Source organism: Denticeps clupeoides, chromosome 20, assembly GCF_900700375.1.
Source record: "Denticeps clupeoides chromosome 20, fDenClu1.1, whole genome shotgun sequence".
Lineage (NCBI taxonomy): Eukaryota > Metazoa > Chordata > Actinopteri > Clupeiformes > Denticipitidae > Denticeps > Denticeps clupeoides.
Genome location: NC_041726.1, coordinates 11,917,051 through 11,941,169, shown reverse-complemented (window position 1 = coordinate 11,941,169; position 24,119 = coordinate 11,917,051). Strand labels below are relative to the sequence as shown.

Sequence of the window (24,119 nt, the reverse complement as noted above, 5' to 3'; positions counted from 1 at the left end):
TGTCTAAATTTGTATAGTTGTGCTTTAATCTAAATATTTTCTGTTCATCTAGGGTCTACTGCAGATTCTTCTATGATCTGCTCTGATACGCGGTCTAATAGCTCTGCAGCATCTGATGTGTCTCTGGACAAATAGTAAGTTATTTAAACTTATTTACTGGTGTTCAGATTCAGTCTTTAACACAGATGTTCTATTTTCCACAGGAAATACTGATCCAGTTCAACACTGCAGTTCACTCTCTTCTCTTTGCCAGTAAAGTGAAAGCAAAACATTTAAGATGGAAAAAGTTAAAAAAAGTAAAAAAAGTAAAAATGAAAAGAAAAAGAAAAGAAAAATTCAAGATGTTAACAGTTTATCAGCACTGTTTCATTGTAATAATGACAATAAAAGTACGAAGATCTTTTTTACGTTTTTTTTTTTCACTTTAATATGGTTTGTGATGTATTTTAGCTGATTGTGTCTATTGAACAGCAGTACTTTGCAACACACACAGACCCCACATGAGAGTATAGTTATCAGGTCTTGAGCTGAGTGTTTCTTTGGACCTTTAATTACCCCCCTTAGGGGTAAGAATTCACTGCTAAAGGACAGAAGTGGACGTCATCATCGGGTTTGATGTGTGTTATACACAACTGGGACAGAATGTTGTGTGTGCATGCAGGGGCTTGCCTGGAGAGGGGTTGTCCATTACAAACTTGAAATGATCACGGACACTCGCCACAACACGTTACATTATGTCTTAATCTGTCCTTTTTTTTCTAACCTCCTCACCTTGACGTGTTAGATGGTGGGTTGCTTGGTTGAGAACGTTGTCCTCCTCAAGCTAAAAGAAAGCTTCAGTACTTTAAGGAAAGTGACAGCGGTCCTGCGTTCTGCTGCCAGGTTCTTGGCGGCTGCCTGTGAACTGTGAGCAGGGAGCAGCCACAGTCTCAGCGCTGAGGACAAGTCGCACATCTTCACAGGGAAGAGTGCGAGAAGGCTGTTCTGGGACCTGTGTGTGTTACATGCTCTCCCCGTGTTGGTGTGGGTTTCCGCCAGGTTCTCCGGTAACACATGTAACTATTTATGTACCAAATTTTGCACAATAATATCTTTCTATTGTCATCTACCGATGATGTTTGGAGTCACATTGGTCCTTCTAGTTCCACCTGCATGAACAGCCATTTTTTAAAATTTGTAGGGTTAATATAACAAACCACAGTCACACATGGGGGCTTGTGTTTTGATCAGCATATAACTCACTATTTAAGTTCAGACCTGCCTGAGGGTTACTTTACGTTTTTCAAGTGTAAAGTTCTTGGGTATCAACATGTTCCATGATTTGAAGTGGGACACCACATCTAGGAAATAGACCCCTCACACCCTGGACGTAGTCTTTTTAAGCTCCTTCTGGCAGATGGTATAGAAGTCTGTACACCGGATCCAACAGACACAGTAACAGCTTCTTCCCTCACACCATCACCCTTATAAACCAGGTTCCATATCCAATGCTACTTGGTCTACACGCCATTCTTGCACTGTTGGTATTAAACTTCATGTGTAGTGTGTTGTCTTGTTAACTTTACCAGTAAACATGGCTTAACTCTGACCAACTTATTCTATGTTGTTAAAGGCAGAAGCAGTTGCTAATCTAAAATGCAGTAATAATTAGTAGGGAAGCTCTGAATATTATTTAATGTAGTTTGTGGTAGTAGCCTAGTGGGTAACACACTCGCCTATGAACCAGAAGACCCGGGTTCAAATCCCACTTACTACCATTGAGTCCCTGAGCAAGACACTTAACCCTAAATTGCTCCGGGGGGGGACTGTCCCTGTAACTACTGATTGTAAGTCGCTCTGGATAAGGGTGTCTGATAAATGCTGTAAATGTAAATGTAGTGTGAAACTGGAGATACCCACTGCATCGTCACGGCAATGGGGTGTGTGTAGGACCACATGATCACCGTGGTTCATCTGTTGTCATTTGAACCGTGCTTGTAGTGAAATGTCGGTGTGTGAGGAGCTTCGGGGAGGAGCCACCTGCACCTGCAGCTCTGACTTCTGCCGACATTTAGTGACGCTACTGGTCTCAACCAACTGGTTCTAAAGTCTGTATCGATCACAGGAAGACATGAGGAATTTCCAGCTCGTCTAAGGTCTGCAGCCCGTGAGGATCTAATAATTTCAGCACAACCTTGAATAATCTGTCAAAATAATGGTCCTGCTTGTCCTCATCTTTCATCTTCTGGTTTTTAAAAGCGATCTTGCATCAGGAGGTTTGTGTTATGCTCAAATTATTAAAATGGTTATAGGGTTTTTTGTGTTGTTAATATTTAATGTGAGTGAAGTGATTGTCATTGTGATACACAGCTTAGCACAGCACAGAACGGTGCACATAATGTTCTTGTGATATTTAATATAGACTAAATCCAGAACAGAGAATACTAAATGATGGGAATTTCTCGGTTCACAGCAGCATCATGGTTTGCAGCATCAAAAAAGCTGTGCTTATTCAATTAAAATCAACTTACTTAAAGCCAAAAGCTTACATTCAGTGATTAATCCAGATATTATTTATTTTATAAGTTCTTAAACGTTTATGACATATTTAATATATGTCCATAAATACATTTTAAATTTATATACAAAATACCAAAAAGTTCACACATACAGTACAGGCCAAAAATTTGGACACACATTTTAAATAAACATTTTGATAAACATTTACAGCATTTATCAGACATCCTTATCCAGAGCGACTTACAATCAGTAGTTACAGGGACAGTCCCCCTCTGGAGACAACTTAGGGTTAAGGTTCCTTGCTCAGGGACACAATGGTAGTAAGTGGGATTTGAACCCGGGTCTTCTGGTTCATAGGCGAGTGTGTTACCCACTAGGATACTACCACACCTTCTCATTCAATGTGTTCTCTTTATTTTCATGACCATATACATTAGTAGATTCTCAAAACTATGAATGAACACGTGGAGTTTTGTACTTAACAAAAAAAGGTGACATACCTGAAAACATGTTTTATATTCTAGTTTCTTTGCTCTGATTACTGCTTTGAACACTCTTGGCATTCTCTCGATGAGCTTCAAGATGTTGTCACCTGAAATGGTTTTCCAACAGTCTTGAAGGAGTTCCCAGAGGTGTTTAGCACTTGTTGACCCCTTTACCTTCACTCTGCGGTCCAGCTCACCCCAAACCATCTGGACTGGGTTCAGGTCCGGTGACTGTGGAGGTCAGGTCTCCACTTTTTGTTAAGTGTATAACTCCACATGTGTTCATTCATAGTTTTGATGCCTTCAGTGAGAATCTACCAACGTAAATGGTCATGAAAATAAAGAAAACACATTGAATGAGAAGGTGTGTTCAAACTTTTGGCCTGTACTGTATAGTATAAAGTGTCACATGTACACAAACACATTTCATTTATTTTTTGTTTCATTTGGAAATAACTGACTCTCAAAGTCACCAAGACCAAAGAGATGGTTGTCAACTTCAGAAAGAAACCGACTGTACCCACCCCACTGCACGTCTGGCAGACAGTTCGGCAACATCAGAACTGTAACTGCCAGACACTGCAAGAGCTTCTTCCCCCAAGCAGTCAGAGTTCACAATGCACCGCCATCACCAAAAAAAATTATCAACTCAACAACAACATACTTCCAGCCTTATGTGCCTGAAAACATACTGACCATTTTCCACATCTCTGTCACGATCCGGTCCGAAATGGGGTTACTCCGGTTCAGGATCCGGACCGGAGTTTCATTGTTGTCCTGTGTAATGTTCCCTAATCGTTTTCACCTGTGTTAATTGTATAAAGCTGCCCTGTTCGTTTCTGTCTGCTGTCAGGTCTTTAACGTTATGTTCCATGTTCACCAGTGTCTTCGTCTCGGATGTCTCCCCTGTCTTGTGCTTCACCAATTAAACCCCGGTTTCGTGATGTCAGGTGAAAGCGTCCTTCATTCTTCGTTCCTCGTCACTCCTCGTCATCCTCTCCGATCACCCGCCGCGTCATGCCGCATGGACGTGACAATCTCTACTATTATATTCGATATAATATAATATATTATTTTATATTATAGAGATATTTCTGCTATTTTTGCATGTTTGTCTTGTCTGTGTATCCTGTTTGAAATATCCAACATGTCCACTTACAAGCATCCTGCATGATGTTCAGTTATGTCCTGTTCACTGTACAGAAAAGTTTGAGTTTTTTTCTTATAGAGAAATTCTGTACAGTATTTAAGTTTTTAATTTAGCTAGCATAGTTTATTTTAGTGTGTATATACATATATTTTTTTCTTTATTTTATGATTCCACTATGGGGGGTCTGTGTGAAACATTATTTCAATACACAGTATTCTGTGTATACTGTTGTACTGACAATAAATTGTTCTTGAATCAGTGGTGGCCTAGTGGTTAAGGAAGCGGCCCTGTAATCAGAAGGTTGCTGGTTTGAATCCTGATCCGCCAAGGTGCCACTGAGCAAAGCACCGTCCCCACACTCTGCTCCCCGGGCGCCGGTCATGGCTGCCCACTGCTCACTCAGGGTGATGGGATAAATGCAGAGGACAAATTTCACTGTGTGCACTGTGTGCTGTGTATCACATGTGACAATCACTTCACTTTAAAAAAAGAATCTAATTCTAATAGTAAAGCAGCACAACACCTGTGTAATACAGTGTGTCATGGCCAACACACCTCCAACCCACCAGAGAGCACCAGCCCAGCCAGGAAGACAACGATCCCGAAGCCGAAATGAAGGCGGGCAGCGTCAATATAAAAGTCAGGTGACCCTGAGGAGACGCCGCACGAACTTTGAATGAGATTCTTCACCAGAGACGCTAGCTCACTTACCCACGCCCAAATATTTTGACCCATGAACTACGACCTTTGCCTGCCCACGACTTTGAGAATTGCCTGACCCCCTTGAAACCACGACGGAACTCCGAATTGAACTTCCTGGCCACGACTTCTGCCCGTCCCTGACCTTGAGCCTGCCTGTCCCTTGTGTTATGACGTGAATGCATGCTCCCCTACCTTCCTTCTGCCCAAGACGTCCTCCCGTCCAGTCCACGCTCCCAGACCCTCCTGAAACCCGCCATCTTCTGGTTCTCCTCGGTTCTCCCTGGTACTTCCCACAGATCCAAAACTCACTCCCCGCCGTGCTGCAGCGCGTCCACTGCTTCCTCCCCGTCCTCTCACCCCGCCAGTCTCCCCCTCACCAACCAAACGCCTCCGGTCCTCCTCCCCAGCTCATCCACTGTCCTCTCCCTTTTCGACGGTTTGTCCCCCCGCTCACAGGATGTCTGCAAGTGCGTCACCGAATTCGCCTCGTGACATGATTTATAGTTATTGCATATATACAGTACAGACCAAAAGTTTGAACACACCTTCTCATTCAATGTGTTTTCTTTATTTTTATGATTATTTACGTTGGTAGATTCTCACTAAAGACATCAAAACTATGAATGAACACATGTGGAGTTATGTACTTAACAAAAAGTGGAGATCTGACCTCCACAGTCACCGGACCTGAACCCAGTCAAGATGGTTTGGGGTGAGCTGGAGTGAAGAGAGACCTGTACTGTATATTTATTTATATATTTTTAGATTTAGAACAGTACTCATGTTTCATAAAACTAGTTTTTATTTTGTTATTGTTAAAGTCGACATTTATTGTTATCTTAGCTAGATATATGTTAGACGGTAGTGAAACGAAATAACGGTTCTCCAGAACCTGGTGCTACATGTAACATTTAGACAAAGTTACATACTGACATAAAGCGCACGTGTGACAGACAAACTGGGCTACATAAAGTTCAGTGCAAGAAACAAGTGATGAAGGTGCAGAGTAACAATGTGTTACATGATGTTAAAATGATGCATTAATATGATTAATTTTGTTTAACAAGAAAAACAAAATCAATAAAAACTAGTGGTGGGCCGTTATCGACGTTAACGTGCTGCGTTAACGTGAGACTCTTATCGGTGATAAAAAAAATATCGCCGTTAATATATTCACAAAGTTGGGTTGGGAGCTGGGTCTATACTACACAAGCTATTGTGCCGGAGTTAAATGGTTACACTAGATTTAGTATATTTCTTCTTTCTTGTGTCTTTTAGTTTCTTATTTCCTAAAGACCTTTATATTTATTTTGTATAACTAGCGGATATATATCTGCACTGTAGGGGGCGAGAACGAGTCTTCAAACTGTGAAATTACTAGAGCTGTAATACTCGGATCCTTTTTAGGATTCGGCTCCCTCCGAGTCACTCACTAAACTGATCCGGGTGTGTGAATAAATGTTTTGCAAGTTACAGATAAGCCCAAAAATATTTGGACAGTGACACAATCTTCATGATTTAGGCTCATCATGCTACCACACTGGATTTGAAATGGAAAAACTACAACAGAACTGAAGTGCAGACTTATTCATTTTTAATTCATTTTAAATTTAATTCAAGGGGTTGAACAAAAATATATGATTAAACATGTAGGAATTAGCTATTTTTATACAAATACTCCTCATTTCAGGGGCTCAAACGTAATTGGAAAGATAAACATAACTGTAAGTAAAATGTTAATTTTCAATATTTTGCTGATAATCCTTTGCAGGCAAAGATTGCCTGAAGTCTGTAACCCATTGACATCACCAAATGCTGGGTTTCCTTCTTTGAGATGCTTTGCCAGGCCTTCACTGTAGCTGTCTTCAGTTGTTGCTTGTTTGTGGGTCTTTCTGCCTTTTCTTGAGCAAGTGAAATGCATCATCAATTGGTTTGAGATCTGGTCATTTATTCAGCCATTGCAGAATATTACACGTCTTTGCTCCTGGGTTGCTTTTGCAATATGTCTTGGATCATCTGTACTGTGAAACGCCGTCCAATCAACTTTGCTGCCTTTGAGAACAAAGTATATTCCTCTATATACACTTCAGAATTCATCCGGCTGCTTCTGTATTTTGTCACATCATCAATAAACACAAGTGACCCAGTGCCATTGGAAGCCATGAATGCCCATGCCATCACTCTGCCTCCACCATGTTTTACACAAGATGTGGTGTGCTTTGGATCATGAGCTGTTCCAATTCTTCTCCAAACGTTCCCATCATTCTGGTGCTGGTTGATCTTACTCCAAAGAATTCTGTTCTAGAACTGGACTGGCTTCTTGGCAAAGTCAATGTTGTTCTATTTTTGAGGCTGATTAATGGCTTGGACCTTGCGGTGAATCCTTTGTATTTACTCCCATTAAGTCTTTTCTTTATGGTAGACTTAGATACTGATACACCTGTTTCCTGGAGAGTTCTTCACTTGAGTGGAAGTTGTGAAGGGGTCTTTCTTTAAACTGCTTAATTGAAGAACCCATGAATATTTTTATTAATAATTATTTTTGTTGTGTTTAATATTTATTTTCATGTTCTCATTCCCTGCAGTATTTCTACACTGCGGTGACGCGGGGAATTAACTTCCCAGAACTCACTGCTGTGGGCATGATCGATGGAGAGAAGTTTCTGTACTACGACGGTAACACCAGGCAAGCGATTCCCAAGGTGGACTGGATTAAGAATAATGTAAAACCAGATTACTGGACCAGTCAAACCCAGATTATTCGGGGATCTGAAGACAGATACAAAGCCAGTCTGGTTACAGCAATGCAGCGTTTTAACCAGTCAGGCGGTGAGTAGAAATCTAATCCTGGTTTTAAATAATAAATGGCCTGAATATCAGCACATCCACATCTGATTTTTATCTCAAGACGGAACAACTGAACTCAGACCAATCTGTTTCCCCTGCAAACACATCAGAAGTTTTCTGGCTAAACTTGGTACTAAGCATGAAAATATTTTACTTTCCACAGTAACTACTCTGTACTATTCTGTCTGTGTCTGTGTGTGTGAACACAGATTAAACAGCGAGCCAAACTCGTTTTTGACGAGCCAGGACTGAGACCCTCCTGCTCCTTTATTACTTCACCTAATGCGCACAATCCGCAGAAAGCTATAAATGAAAGTCCCTCGTTTCCACAGCACATCACAATCGAAGAGCATCATGGGATGCAAAATAAAAACGTGTCAAAATAAAGATACACAATCTCACAACATCTTGCAAACACAAAGTGTTTTTCCTTAATAAACATTTATAAACCTATTTAATTCAGATCAATGTGCATTACCATGTTGAGTACCCACATTTCTACACAGGGAATGAAGTTTAGCAAAAACTGTTTTAATTCCACAAGTTAAGTGAAATATAACAATTTACCAATCCCTGTAGCCCCGCCTACCACAGACTACAGCTTTCCAGTGTTACTCACTGTTACATTATATTATCTTACACAATAAAAGAATCATTTATAACTTCAAGCAGATGATCATGGTGTCTGTTACTGTGTTGAGGTTTGATCACAGGATACAGCAGCAGGTTTTACTGAAATGAACTGGAGACGTCTGACCTGATCTTTTTTAAATAATTTCTTTCATGTGGTAGCATGAAGATGATTAATATAAATCCTCATGTAGTTTATATATAGTAAAAGAAATCAATACATGGTTGAAATTTTTATTTATTTATAAAATTATATAATTTAATATTTTAGAAAATTCAACAGAACAATAACAATAAAAAAACTCTCTCTCTCTTTACAGGAATCCACACTTTTACATTTACAGCATTTATCAGACGCCCTTATCCAGAGCGACTTACAATCAGTATTACAGGGACAGTCTCCCTGGAGCAATTTAGGGTTAAGTGTCTTGCTCAGGGACACAATGGTAGTAAGTGGGATTTGAACCCAGGTCTTCTGGTTCATAGGCGAGTGTGTTACCCACTAGGCTACTACCACCCTTTTCAGTGGATGTACGGCTGTGAGTTGGATGGTGAGACTGGAGCTACAGATGGATACAGTCAGTTTGGTTACGATGGAGCAGATTTTCTCTACCTGGAATTGAGGAGCACATCTTATGTAGCTCCAGTTCAACAGGCTTTAATCACAAAACAGGAATGGGATGTAGCTGAAGCTGAGCGGAGGAAGCACTACCTGACCAAGGAATGTATTTACTGGCTGAAGAAGTATGTTTACTATGGAAAGAGCATTCTGGATAGAAAAGGTACAGCAGCACACAGAACAACAAGAAACACAAACGCTGTTTATGTGTTATTATTAAGATCAGAAAATATTCATATTGTTTCCATTTGCATTGTAAACATTGTTCCCATTAAATAAGCAAAAAACATCCAACAGACCTGTTAATGTATAATGATTAACAAACAGATGAAACAAAACAAGGAAAACAGGGATCAGCTAGAAATGTGTGTAAACTGGCTGGAAGAAGTAATGAAGTGTTGAATATAAAATGAGTGTTTGTTGGATGATCTGCTGATATGAAGACGTCCTGTTTCTCTTCCAAATTCTCTCCCTGTCCCCCTCCTGTCTTCCTGTCTCTAGTCCCTCCTCAGGTGTCTCTGCTGCAGAGAGATCCCTCCTCTCCAGTGGTCTGTCACGCTACAGGTTTCTACCCTGATAATGTGAAGATCAGCTGGCAGAAAGATGGACAGGAGCTGCATGAAGATGTAGATGTTGGTGAGACGTTGCCCAACCATGATGGAACCTTCCAGAAACGTGCAGAACTCAAAGTGACCCCTGATGTGTGGAAGAAGAACCAGTTCACCTGTGTGGTGGAGCACAAGAGTGGAGACCCAATCCACATGATCCTGACTGAGGAGAAGATCAGGACCAACAGTGCAGGTACAGGAGCTTCTAGCAGCTCATCGACACATTTTATATTAAATCCCACTAAAACAGTCCTGGTTATTTTATTTTACTGATAAAGGAAGGTTATTTGATCTCATGTGGAATAACGTGATTTGCTGGGATGTACGTATATTTAAGTTTCCATGATGACATTGTCACTATGAGCTGTAATGTTAGATCTGCTGATATGATTTACATTCTTTTGTAGGTTTGTTTTTCACAAGAGTTGTTCCCATAGTAGTAAATATGACTGAACTCTCTACGAATATCACTGTGACCCCCATAAATCCACCCAGGACACACTCCACACAGTCCAGTATAAAAGCGATTTTTACTTTCACTGCAGGTAATGATGTTCCAGGCATCATTGTTGGGTTGGTTGTTGCTGCTCTCGTTCTCATCGCTGTGGTTGTTGGTGTTGTGATGGTTGTGAAGAGAAGATCAGGTGAGAGACGCAGCAAACAACATCAGTAACTTCTACACCAAACATGGTGTCATGTGGGGAAACTACTAATCAGTAAAATACTAAAATACTTTCTCTTCTCTTTTATACAGATTACCAGCAGGCCAAGTGTAAACTATAACTTTTTGAAGAGATGCACATCTGCTCCCAGTAAGTAACTTGGTCTCAGCAGGTGGGGGCGCTGGTGCTGCACTGCCATTCTCCTGGGGAACGTCCAGGCAACCGGTGCTGGATAGGCAGATTCCCCGCGGATTCCCGGCACTGCGGTTGCTGCCTGGCGAATTCCCGTCGCCCTCTTCCACCAGCTTACCCGAGTCGCGGTCTTCCTCCTCACTGTCCGTCTGTCTCGCGCGGTTCTCGCACCACAGGAAGTGACGTGGGTCACGATTGCAGACAGGCGATTGCAAATCATCTCACGTCGTCGTCACCCTCGTCGTCGTCTGTGTCTTCCCAGTCCAAGGGGAGCCTTGCCAGCAGAGCGCAGAATTCCTGGCCCGACATGGCGAAGATTGTGGGGGTCGCATCCTCTGCGATCGCTGCCCATGTCACTTCCTCACCCGCCGACGCTGCCACTTCCGGGTATTGCGGACTATCCAGGGATCGCAGTCATACCGCAGCACTGCTCGCCACGGCTTGACCCCCAGTCCCGGCGCATCTTACAGCGGATCTTGCCACTGGCGCCCGCACTCACCACAACTGGCTGAGTTCTTCTCCTGCTTGGTTGTCCTTCTCTGCTTTTTTTGTCTCTGCGCTTTCGGTCAGGGCTGCGACATTCTGTCACGTCCGCGAGCTGACGGGGGAAGGAAACGCAGAGTCGGGACATTCTGAAAACTAGGATTTATTTAACAGAAACAAATCCAGGCTCGATGGCCAAAAACGGGAAACTAAGGGGAGAACAGAAAGTAGCCCAAAACAACACTACACATACGTTGTAGGGTCCACAAAAGAATGGGTGGAAACACAGCGCCCTATAACAGTCCCCAGACGCAGTAAACCCTGATATTTCCACAATTGTTCATATAGATCAGAGGTGTCGAGTTAGAGAGCTGTATGGGGATAGAAATCGGATCAGAGAATAATGATGAAATAAAAATATTTCCTGTCAGGATATTCCTTTGGGAACAATACAGTGTTAATATTTTAACACCATAGTAATGGCTGTATAGTAACTTTGAGCTTGTTCCTCAGTGTAATGGTCTGTTGTGGAATTATTTTCATAGCAGGGGGTGGATTTTGTGTACATAATCTGCACCCAAAACCAAACATAGTTATAGTGAAGTAAACAATACATTTACAGCATTTATCATTTACCAGACACCCTTATCCAGAGCACTTTCAATCAGTAGTTACAGGGACAGTCACCCTGGAGCAACTTAGGGTTAAGTGTGTTGCTCAGGGACACAATGGTTGTAAGTGGGGTTTGAACCTGGGTCTTCTGGTTCATAGGAGTGTGTTACCCACTAGGCTACTACCACACAATAAGTGTCAAGTGTCTGACACAATAACACTCACATACACAAGCCCAACACCTTTCTATTCCTGTGTACCAATTTAATGCATGTAAATAGCTATGGATGTTAATATCATTACATATACATTATATTACATCTATTGCTAGAGCAAAATTTCGCTCCTCCTTAATATTTGCTGACATTTTTGTTTTAAGTTGTTTCTTTACTTTACTTTACTTTATTTAGCAGACGCTTTTATCCAAAGTGACTTACAATAGGAAGACACCAGCAATTCTCGTTCGATTTCTATAGAATATCGAGTTTACAAACTAAGAGCCCTGATAAGGCTTAGACTTGTCAGTGAAGAGCATGCTCGGAGATTGTTGGGTGCTAGACTAAGAAAAATTATAATGTATTTATACATTTTGTATTTGTTTATTCAATGTGTACGCATGTGCTTGTGTAAGTGTTAGATTTGTCTGTAATATTTTTGGAATAAGAGGGTTTTCACCTTCTTCTTAAAAGTGGTGATAGTCTCGGCTAGTCGTGTGGAGGAGGGCAGGTTGTTCCACCAGCCAGGGACAACAACGGAGAACAGACATGATTGGAATCAGAGACCCCGTGAAGAAGGAATTTTTAGTCTCCTTTTGTTTGCCGATCTGAGAGAGCGTGCAGGAGTGTAGCTAGGTAGTAGTGTGTTGATGTAGGAGGGCGCAGTTCCATTTACAGCCCTGTAGGCAAGCATCAAGGATTTGAACTCAATGCGAGCAGCTACCGGGAGCCAGTGGAGGGAGGTAAGAAGAGGTGTAACATGGGTGTATTTTGGCTGATTGAAAATGAGACGAGCTGCCATATTTTGGATCATCTGGAGTGGTTTTATGGTGACTGCAGAGGCTCCAGCCAGGAGAGAGTTACAATAGTCGAGTTTGGAGATGACCATTGCCTGGACGAGGAGCTGCGTAGCCTGTTGTGAGAGAAAAGGCCGAATCTTGCGAATGTTGTAGAGAGTGAACCTGCAGGATCTGGAGATCGCAGCAACATGATGGTTCAAACTCAGTTTGTTATCTATCCAAACTCCAAGGCTTTTTGCAGATGCCGTGGGTGTTAACAATAGCGATCCAATTTGAATTGAAAGGTTTTGCTGAGGAGAATTGTTGCCCGGAAAGATCAGAATCTCGGTTTTGGATAGGTTGAGTTGGAGGTGTCGCTCAGACATCCATGTCAATATGTCTGAGAGGCAGGCCGAAATTTTTGTCGCTATAGTGGCATCTTCTGGGGGGAATGACAGATAGAACTGGGTGTCATCAGCATAAGAGTGATAGGAGAAGCCATGTGATTGGATGTGACCAAGTGAGCGAGTGTATATTGAGAATAGAAGGGGGCCAAGGACAGAGCCTTGTGGAACCCCTGTGGTTACCCTAGAGAGGACAGATGTCTCACCTCCCCACGATACCTTGAAGGACCTGTCGTAAAGGTAAGAGGTGAACCAATCTAGTACGGTTCCTGTGACTCCTAAATCAAAGAGTGTGGTGAGAAGAATTTCGTGGTTAACTGAATCAAAGGCAGCAGATAGATCAAGTAGGACAAGGACAGATGATCTGCGGGCAGCTCTTGCAGCACGAAGGTCATCCATCATTGCCAGGAGGGAGGTTTCAGTAGAATGCCCTTTCCTGAAACCAGACTGAAAAGGGTCAAGAAGATCATGTTTGTGGAGAAATGAGGAAAGTTGAGCCAGGACTGCTCTTTCAAGAATTTTTGAAAGAAAAGGAAGGTTGGAGACTGGGCGGTAGCTATCCAGTAGAGATGGGTTTAATGTGGGTTTTTTGAGCAGGGAAGCAATGACAGCCTGTTTGAAAGCAGTGGGGAATGTTCCTGTTGTGAGTGAGGAGTTTAAGACATGTGTCAGAGCAGATAATATGGTGGGCTGTATGGACTGAAGGAGGTGTGAGGGGATTGGATCCAGGGAGCAGGTGGTGGGGTGACTAGACTGGAGAAATTTAGACACGTCTGATTCAGAGAGGGGAGTAAAGGAAGACAGATTCCTGGTTTCAGAGGTAACAGCAGGACGGGGTCTGGGGTTAGGTGGTGAGAATTGTTTGCTAATGTCAGCCACCTTTTCTGTGAAGAAGGTGGCAAAGTCTTCAGATGAGAGAGAAGTGGAGGGGGGAGGGGGTGGAGGATTCAGGAGATGGTTGAAAGTCGAGAAAAGTTTTCGAGAGTCATTGCAGTTGCTTACTTTGTCCTGAAAGTATCTGGTCTTTGCTGTAGTTACAGCAGCAGAGAAGGATTTTAGGAGAGATTGATACTTATTAAGTTGAAGCGGGCACTTGGATTTCCTCCACTGCCTTTCAGCTGCTCTAAGATGGGTCCTGTGGCGACGAACCTCATCAGAGATCCACGGCGAGGGTGGAGTCGCACGTGTTGGTTTTGAGGTTAGAGGGCAGAGTCTCTCGAGGCAAGATGTTAGTGTGGAGAAAAGGATGTCTGTAGCACGGTTAGTGTCCTGAATAGAGAGGATGTCTAGGGGGGAGAGCTCAGAGGAGACAGCGGAAGACAATTGAGTAGGGCAGAGGGTACGGAGATTACGGCGAAATTGTGTTAAGTGTGAGGTGGGTGTGGTGTGTGCCAGGGGGGATAGTCTGAAGTGAATAAAAGAGTGATCGGATAGATGTAGAGGAATAACAGAAGTGTTGGCTGTGGAGCATTTGCGTGTGAGTACGAGATCTAGTTGTTTTCCAGCTCTGTGCGTTGCGGGCGTGCAGAGAAGTGTGAAGTTGTAAGCAGAGATGAAGTGTTGGAAGTCAGTTGTTTGTGGCTTGAGGAGATCGAGGTTGAAGTCTCCTAGTAGCACAAGGGGCAGTTCCTCATCTATAATTGAGGAGAGAGTTGTGTCTAGTTCCTCTACAAAGTTCCCCAGCGGACCTGGAGGACGATATACAGCAACTATGGACATTTTTACTGGGTGTGTAATAGTTACTGCATGGAACTCAAAACTGGTTGTTTGAATAGCAGAAACGGGAGTGAATTTCCAGTCCTTGGAAATGAGCAAGCCTGTGCCCCCTGCCCTGCCAGTGGGGCGGGGGGCATGAGAGAAGTAGAAGTCTGTGGAAAGGGCTGCAGGTGTAACGGAGTCGTGGGGGCGGATCCAGGTTTCAGTCAGTGCGAGTACTTGGAGGTTTCGTTCTGTAGCAAAAGCAGGAATGAAGTCTGCTTTGTTGACTGCCGACTGACAGTTCCACAGTCCGAACAAGTACTCAGGGTGGCAAGATGAGGCCTGGGAGAGTGTGTGCAGGTTATGTGTGTTGCGTGTTCTGTTTATATTGAATCGAGGAGGGCGCCTGGAGTGAATGAGCGGAATGTTCTGGATGGACATGATTAGCAAAAAGAAGTAGGAGAAGAGCATGGGTGAATTTACCTGTATTTTGGTTTTACTGCTCGGTAGAGTCGCGCAGGACTTTACCCAAGTGGGTCTTCACACAAGGGCTGACGCTACCGCGTAGTACCACAAGTACAGGTCAAATTGTGAGTGGCTACAGGTGCGGTCCACAGGTAGTGGAGTTGACTGTAACCCGTTTCACGACTACGCAAGAGTGGGCGTGTACCTAGTTCGGGTGAAACTGACGCCGATTGACAACAATAACGACAGCGAAAGCTAATACATTAACTTAGCTCGCCTAGTCACGTCAACAAAAACACAAGCACTTCTTAAAAACAAGCTACCCAAGACAGAGTCAAAGTTTATTTACTCACCTCTACAGAGAACCGCGCGAGAAAGATTACCGCTGTGTCTGAAGACACTGTTGCAGGGAGCCGCTTTTTAACCGGTCTCCTGAAGTGCCGCTAACTACACCCGTTTCACGACTACGCAAGAGTGGGCGTGTACCTAGTTCGGGTGAAAGTACTGTTGTACTTTTCTTCATAGGAATCACAAAAGTGTCAAGATCACAGCTGGAAAAATAACAAGCCTTCATACCTTGTAATTCTCAATTTTTCATCAAGTCAATCTGCATCGCAATTTTTCCAACTGCAACATGGAGAGCTGTCATGATCCGGACCGGCAGGGGTTACTCCGGATCCGGTGTCCGGACCGGAGTTTCATGTTTGTCCTGTGTAATGTTCCCTGATTGTGTTCACCTGGTGTATATTTATATAATTGTATAAAACTATCCTGTTCGTGTCTGTTCGCCGTCGGGTCATTGTGCGTGTTAATGTTCCCTTGTCTCGTGAAGTTTGTATTAAACCCCTGTCCTGTGATCGTGCGAATGCGTCCTCCTTCATGCCATGTCCAGCCCACCCGTGACAAGAGCATTTCCTTGATCCAACCATTGAAAGAGGGAAGCTTTCAGAGTGGGGCATGTCCAAAAGCTGCCGATTATGCATTTTCCTCACATGGGCTGTATATGAAATTATTTGTCCCCTAAGAAATGCTTTATGAGCCTCCCAAATAGTCATGAAGGACATACCAGGCGTGAGATTGACATCAAGAAAGAATTCAATTTGCTCCGAAATGTGGTTTCGAAATGGTTTATGAGAAAGCAGTAATGGGTCGAGGCGCCACATTTGACGAGTTGTGATGTTGATAGGAAAGCACATATCGACTTGCACAGGGGAGTGATCCGAGATCACGATAGGATGATATTGACTATTTGTAACGAAAGAGAGAAACCTACTATCAATCAAAAAAGTCTATTTATGAGTATGAATGATTGACAGGCGATTGACAGGGGTCAAACAATTTGTAGAATTCCATAAATGACAAAACAGTTGATGCAGACTTGGACACAATCTTGGACAGTGTGGGATTCGATCAGTCTAGATTTGGCTGCAGGACCAGGTTGAAGTCACCCCCCAGAATTAAGTAATAATGTAAAATGTACATAATGTAAAAATGTAAATATGTAAAATGAAAAGTGATATGTGTCTAGGTTGGGCAGCTTTGCAAAAAAGGTGCAAAAGAACTGTGGGTCGTCCCAATTGGGGCTGTAGACATTTGCTGATATTACCTGATATTACAGACTCAGTTACAACCGAAACCCCCTTTCTTATCAATATCTCTGCGCCATTTGATCTGTCCCCATATTCAGTGTGGAAAATGTGATCTGTCCAGCCACTCTTTAATTTTGAGTGTCCATTAACTCGAAGATGAGTCTCCTCAGATGGGAAAAAAACCCTGCAACGTTTTATAGGGTGGTAGCCTAAACAATCCCAGACACTGAGAAGGAGAAAGGGATAAAGAAGGGGGAGGTAGAGGGAGAAAACATATAAATAAATAAAACAATAATTATAAAAAAAATGAATTCTGAAATACAAACTTAAAACCCCAAAACCTATGCCGGCCCCCCATAAAGCGGGGGACCACATCAACACTCCTAATGAGCGATAAACATAGCACAACAGTGCTCAGGGTGAACTACCACACTCTAATAAGTACCGCCTAGCAGTAACAGCAAAAAAATTATGGCAATTATGGCAACGTCATTAGTAAACAGTCAGTAAACATTAATAACTGACCAAATACACACCAATAAATTAGCTGAAATTTAACATGTACCCAGTCTGAAACTCAGGTGTGATATTTTAACCAGAATTTTGTCAATCGTAAATCAGACCAGTTTTACAAAAAATACCAAAATAGAGAGAATATTAAAATTATGAAATCAGTCCCTACATGTGAATGGATGGTATCAGGAAGGAGTCTATGGATGAGGCCCAGAGAAGACCTAGAAAAGGGGACCTGAAAAGCTTTGTTACTCCAAATAAACTCTGAAACCATAGTATAATTTTGAAAAACACAAGTCAGCACTGAAAAAGATATGACAACATGGGAAGAATAAACACACTGTTTTAAACAAAAGCTATACAGCAGTAAATAAAGAATTGAACAGATCATTCATTTTCTAAGTTAAGGTATTTCGATTCATCCTTCCATCAGTTCCCACCTCCCCACTTGACTGTTATGGAATTTTTGGGTTGATATGCAGTGCCTTTTCTCCAGTGAGTTTTCTCTTTGCATTCTGAGTTCTGGCAATCGCCACACGCCTGCGGGTTTGTTTGAGTTCTTTACTTAAGTTAAACTGTTTTTGGCCACTGAGCCGCATTTATTTTTGTTTATTGTTTGTTTATTAATAAAACCCCTTCCCAGCATGTCCTGCCTCTGCGCTTCCTTCCCCCGTCAGCAAGCGGTCGTGACAACCGGCTTAAGGTCATTTTAGACTGAGGCTTTATGTAAAAAATGATGCTACTCAATAATTGTTAGCTGAATTAATTGAATGTCGGGTGTTTAATTGTGTACTAACCCTAATTTACTCTGGAGGGTATTAAATACAACCTGAGAAAATCAGTTATAGTTTACTTACATTTGAATTAGCAAACAACACAAGAGTTGAGGTCTTGCTCATTTGAATTTCTAAACGTCCACAAAGGGACATCAGCAGGTAAAAAAATGTTTATTAGAATTGTTAAAGGTGACGTTGTTTCTTTTATGTACATTTAATAATTTAATTCGTTTTATTTTTATTTCGGCCACCATTTTACGGACTGCAGTACACAACTTTAAAACTTTAAAAGTCTTGCTCATGGACATAATGGTAATAAGTGGGGTTTGAACTGGTGACTTTGTGGTCTGAAAAGAGTCTCTTTGCAGCCCCCTTATAACACTGCAGTCTTTTGGTGACAGAGCATGCAGTGCTGCTGCTGCCCCGGCTCTCTGGAGACATTCACGCTGAAGTAACTGGTCCTTGGACAGCTCCAAAAATCTCCTAAAATCGCACATTCTATCAGAAGTGTTTTACATTCTACCACAACACCATTTATTATAAATTTTTTTATAAAACTAAGTTGTTGGGTCCTGTGAAGATGCTAAGATGATGCCTCCAACACGTCCCACAGATGTTTGATCAGGGGAATTTGGAGTACATGTGGACACTATGAAGGGATATACAGTAACATCCACATGGTGCCCAGAATCAGTTCAATTTCTGAGCTGCTCTGACTCAGTCATCCAGCACCACAATCTGACTCTTGTCAAAGCTGGTCAGATCCTTACACTCGTGTCTTTAGAAGAAAATAGCAATGCGTCTTGTGGCAATGAGCTATCCGAGTTTCCACATGTATTTGCATTTCTGTGCATAGGTACTCTAAATGCCCCCCTGGAAATGGCCAGGGGGAGGCGCTGTGACATGCTCGCGCCAATCACGTGATTTCTAGGAACCGTCACCGCCTGTTTACTGTGATGATGTGATGATGGTGTAATACTCGCAATGGAAAAGAAGAACTCAGCACGCCGCCATTTCGCTTTGAGGACACCACTTATACTTGTCATAATGTAATGTGAATAATGTCATGTAAAAAACAAAAAAAGAATTACATAACCATAAAACTATTCTAAAAACCATTCTAAACTTGTGTAACGAACACAGTAAATAAGAGGAATTTCCGCAAAGTTCTCTACTGGCCCAGCGTCTGTATCGTGTGAGGATCTGATCCTTCCGGGGCGATCTGACAAATATTGATTAATCTGGCAAAATGAAGATCTTCTCATCTGTCCCCTTCTGGTCCTTAAAATCGATCTTGCATCAGGAGGTTTGTGTTTTTATATATGGTTCAACATTCATATATATGTGTGTGTGGAGTTTTAATATTTTGTTGTTCTTGTGATATTTGAACAGACAACACAGTATGAAAGTAAATGTAGATGTGAGTTGGTGGGAGGGACTGTGTGGGTTCTTGTTAGGGGGGGGTTGGGGGGTTTTGTAGTAGTTTTAACAGTGTGTAAGTGTTCAGTTAACTTTTACATCATTAAACAATAGCAGCCTGGTTTGCTTGACTAAAGGCTAAAGTAATAGATTGTTTTAAACACTTTTGTTTCATAAGACTAAGCGGATGAGTTTAATGCAATTAGTGGGTAATAGTGGGTAGGTTTGGAATGGGCAACTTGTGGGCAGGACTGATGTGATGAAACAACAATTCAAACTAATTTTATAGTCATGAACTTGATTTATGTATTATCCAAATTGGTTAAGTTTATCTGTTTATGTCATTGCAATACTAAATGAAAATTAATGCATGAATTCATGCATTTGAATGCTTATTCTTTTCAAATATCAGCTTGTCCTAACAAGTCTGTGCTGTTGGAACAGAAGCTTTTCAGCTGCTTGGCTCTTTATTTGTCTGGTCCGGTCTTGTTAAATTCCTCTGTTTCATGTGGCCTGTTGGCTGCTCACTGTGTGACTGCAGCTCATAGATTATCATCATATAACAATAACAAAAATGTAAACATTATTATTTATAAGAACTTCATTTGAACCGCGCTGGTATGTGAAACCTCGGCCATATGGGAGGAGCTGCAGTGAGAAACCTGAAGCTCTGACTTCTGCCCATATTTAAGTGACGCTGATGTTCTCTACAATCATCATTGGTTATAAACTGTAATGAATGCAGGAAGATACAACCAATTTCCACAGGGTTCTCTACTGGTCTAACGTGTGTAACCCCTGATGAACTTGTCGTTTTAGGGCTATTGACTCATCTGGCAAAATGACAATCCTGCTCATTCTCGTCTTTTCTTTTCTGGTCTTTAAAAGCAGTCAGGGGGTTTGTGTTTATATAAATGATACACAGCAAGTACAGCACATGGTGACCTCTGCTTTTAACCCATCACCCTTGGTGAAAGGCACCCGAGAACTTCAATGGCATCTTGGCAGTTTGGGATTTTAACCTCCAAATAAACTTCACACACTTTAAACTAAGCAGTTCTTTTATGTTTTATGTTTCCTGAGCTTGAATGTCAGTTGTTGTTAAAATTGTTGGCTAAATGAATGGAAGTGGGTCACAGTACTTTGGTACAAAAAACTTTCAAAGTACAGAGAAAAACTAGAAAACTACGACCCAAATACCCATATGGTTGCAAGAGAAGAGCTTAAATTATTCAGAAAATTAGTTATTTGTGAAATTGTAACACTCTGGTAAATAAAAGTGGTCACTTCAGAAAGAGACAGATGGATTTTTGTCAGGGCTCAGTGAATTATATGTGTTGAATACTTCTGATTTTACAACCCTTCTTCACATATGTGGGCACGTTTGATGCCTCTGTGGCCAATCAGAATAATTCACATTTACAGCATTTATCAGACACCCTTATCCAGAGGGACTTACAATCAGTAGTTACAGGGACAGTCCCCCCTGGAGACACTCAGGGTTAAGTGTCTTGCACAAGACACAATGGTAGTAAGTGGGATTTGAACCTGGGTCTTCTGGTTAATAGGCGAGTGTGTTACCCACTAGGCTACTACCACCCATAATCAGTAATTATTAAATTATGAATCAGTATGAATTGTTGCTTGACAGTCTGAGATTTGAAGCTGTCAGCCAAACCCATCAAATAGACTTCCACTATATTGATATTTATTGAACATACAGTAACTATTTGTATTTTATTTATCTGTTTAATGTGTTTTCTTTCAAAATATTCACACACTACATTTAATAGAAGAGGGTAATTTAGATATTTTTATTGATTATTTTTGTTGTGTTTAATATTTATTTACAGGTTCTCGTTCCCTGCAGTACTTCTACACTGGAGTGACACAGGGAATTAACTTCCCAGAATTCACTGCTGTCGGCCTGGTGGATGGACAGCAGTTTCTGTACTATGACAGTAACATCAGGCAAGCGATTCCCAAGGTGGACTGGATCAAGAATAATGAAGGACCAGAATACTGGACCAGAACTACCCAGATTATTCAGGCAAATGAAGCCAACTTCAAAGTCAGTATTGGTACAGTGATGCAGCGTTTTAACCAGTCAGGTGGTGAGTAGAAATCTAATCCTGGTTGTATATCTATTATTGTTTAGGCATTATTTCTTATTTAAAATACATTTAGTATGACTGAACTGCTCTCAAATTTTCTTGTGCTTATTCCACATTAATTTCAGGTTAACATGAAACACAACAAACATAGAAGAGTAATAACCTTGGTGCATCTACCAATCCCACCACAGAATAAAAGTTACCCTGTAACCCTGTAACCCTGTAACCCTGCCCTTTATACTCACCACCACAGACTACAGATAACCAGCGCTGCTCACTATTACATTATTTTGTCGTACAAATAAAAAATTATTTATGTTGAAGTTTAATCACAGAACACAGTGCCGGGTTTTACTGCTGGGGTCTATCAGTACTTGGCATCCTAGAATTTTCCTGCAGTCCCTCTGAGTAAAAATTTACTGAAATTTACCTCTGTCCTGATCTCCATGTTTTTGCTTTTTTTTTCTGCTGAAAACTACAGAAAAACACAAAAACAGCTGCTTTTAAAAGAGTTTCTCTCTTAAGTTTTAGCATGAAGATGATTCATATAAATAGATTTGGTCCCATTTTTTCAAAAAAAATATTTTCCAGTTTGAAATTCAGCAGATGAATGCAAAACAACAATAGTAAAACTTTCTAAAACTTTCTTTTTACAGGAATCCACACTTTTCTGCAAATGTTTGGCTGTGAGTTGGACGATGAGACTGGAGCTACAGATGGATACAGTCAGTTTGGTTACGATGGAGCAGATTTTCTCTACCTGGAATTGAGGAGCACATCTTATGTAGCTCCAGTTAAAGAGGCTTTAATCACCAAACAGAAATGGGATGGAGCTGCTGCTGAGTGGGAGAAGAACTACCTGACCCAGGAATGTATTGACTGGCTGAAGAAGTATGTTGACTATGGAATGTACAGTCTCCAGAGAAAAGGTACAGCAGCACACAGAACAACAAGAAACACAAACGCTGAGACAGTTTATATGTTATTATTAAAATCTGAAAACATTTTTATTATTTTTTACATTTGTATTGTAAACGTTATTCCAAACAAAACAAGGAAAACAGGGATCAGCTAGAGATGTGCATCTCTGAACATCTTGAGGTTGAAGTTTATTGTTGTGTGTACAAAGTACAGCCTACAGAGCACAATGAAATTCTTACTTGAAAACCCCTCCCACGTAGACAGAACATAGAACATGATACATAGAAGACAAAGTGGTGCAGCAGCAATAAATAAGTCACAGAACTGCATACTATGTGTTGAAAAGCCTGATGGCACTGGGGTAGAAACTGTTCCTGAATCATGTGTGTGTGTGAATTGTCCTGAGTGCTGCAGTTGTATTAGAAGTGTAAACTGGCAGGTAGATGTAGTGAAGTGTTGAATATAAAATGTGTGTTTGTTGGATGTTCTGCTGATATGAAGACGTCCTGTTTCTCTTCCAAATTCTCTCCCTGTTCCCCTCCTCTCTTCCTGTCTCTAGTCCCTCCTCAGGTGTCTCTGCTGCAGACAGACCCCTCCTCTCCAGTGGTCTGTCACGCTACAGGTTTCTACCCTGATAAGGTGATGATCAGCTGGCAGAAAGATGGACAGGACCTGCATGAAGATGTAGATGTTGGTAAGACGTTTCCCAACCATGACAGAACCTTCCAGAAATGTGCAAAACTCAAAGTGACCCCTGATGTGTGGAAGAAGAACCAGTTCACCTGTGTGGTGGAGCACAAGAGTGGAGACCCAATCCACATGATCCTAACTGAGGAGAAGATCAGGACCAACAGTGCAGGTACAGGAGCTTCTAGACAGAATCATCAGTCTTCTTGCTTTAAAGTCCCTTTGATAGAAGTGTTTATAGAACCAGTTTATAATAAAGTGTGGTGGAGAACATTTCACTGTATGGTGCTGAGGATTAAATTAAAGCTAAAAACTTTTTATAAAGATCTTATTCAAGCCAGAATGAAGCTGGGCGCTTCAAATGTGCACGTGAACAATGAAAACCCTAATTGACACACAAAACCATTTCTCTCACATCTGGAGATAAGTGATCTATAAAGGGAGACCATACATTCTGAAAGCTATTTATATTACCTCTAAGCACAGCCGCCACCCTCTGTTTTTTGCACTTTAATAGGGTTTGTGATGTAATTTAGCCAATTGTCTATTGAACAGCAGAATGTTGCTACACCCACAGACCCCACAAGAGATTATAGTTATCAGGCCTTAACCTGAGTGTTCCTTTGTTTTGCTTGTTTATTTGGACCCTTAATTACCCCCCTTATGGGGTATCTGCATGGGGTTCATTGCCTCCTTTCTTGTCGTATTACAGTATAAAAGGTGAGGTTCTCTGGGATTTTCATTTCTCTTTGAGGGTTTTTATGATCGTATAATGTTTTCAGGGGAGTGATGCTCTGGGTTGTTGGTCCATAAGAGGATTTTCCTGCATTGTAGAAGTTGTGCCTGTCATTCCTATCTGCAAAAGACTGGATTTCCTGTGCCTTTGATGTTTACCACACATTTTACATGGCCCGCAGACCAGTGTTGTTTTTGACAACCATCCTAGATTTAGTCTTAGTCTTTTGGACTAAAATGTTTATTAGTTTTAGTCAAATTTTAGTCACTTCTATATGTGATAGTTTTAGTCCAGTTTTAGTCGACAAAAACTCA

General features: G+C 41.6%; 3 protein-coding genes across 4 annotated transcripts in view; all 3 read left to right on the top strand.

The window, feature by feature from the left end:
• LOC114770097 (major histocompatibility complex class I-related gene protein-like) overlaps positions 1–324 on the top strand; it is a 74,037-nt gene extending 73,713 nt beyond the window's left edge. For both annotated transcript variants that reach the window (XM_028963745.1, XM_028963744.1), the window contains exons 8-9: positions 53–134; positions 204–324. In XM_028963745.1, coding sequence (XP_028819578.1) covers positions 53–134; position 204 — 83 coding nt within the window. In that variant the 3' untranslated portion in view covers positions 205–324. The remainder of the gene's footprint in view (positions 1–52; positions 135–203) is intronic.
• Positions 325–2,191: 1,867 nt separating this feature from the next.
• LOC114770127 (major histocompatibility complex class I-related gene protein-like) lies at positions 2,192–10,177 on the top strand (the record flags this gene model as incomplete). Its single annotated transcript, XM_028963782.1, has 5 exons — positions 2,192–2,223; positions 7,394–7,665; positions 8,820–9,095; positions 9,434–9,733; positions 10,101–10,177. Coding segments are annotated over 5 exons (957 nt in total), but the record flags the coding sequence as incomplete, so codon positions are not given.
• Positions 10,178–10,729: 552 nt separating this feature from the next.
• LOC114770618 (BOLA class I histocompatibility antigen, alpha chain BL3-7-like) lies at positions 10,730–23,859 on the top strand. Its single transcript, XM_028964657.1, has 5 exons — positions 10,730–10,781; positions 21,201–21,461; positions 22,118–22,390; positions 22,942–23,241; positions 23,852–23,859. Exons 1-5 carry the CDS (start codon positions 10,745–10,747, stop codon positions 23,857–23,859), a joined length of 879 nt encoding a protein of 292 aa, XP_028820490.1. The 5' UTR covers positions 10,730–10,744.
• Positions 23,860–24,119: the final 260 nt, after the last annotated feature.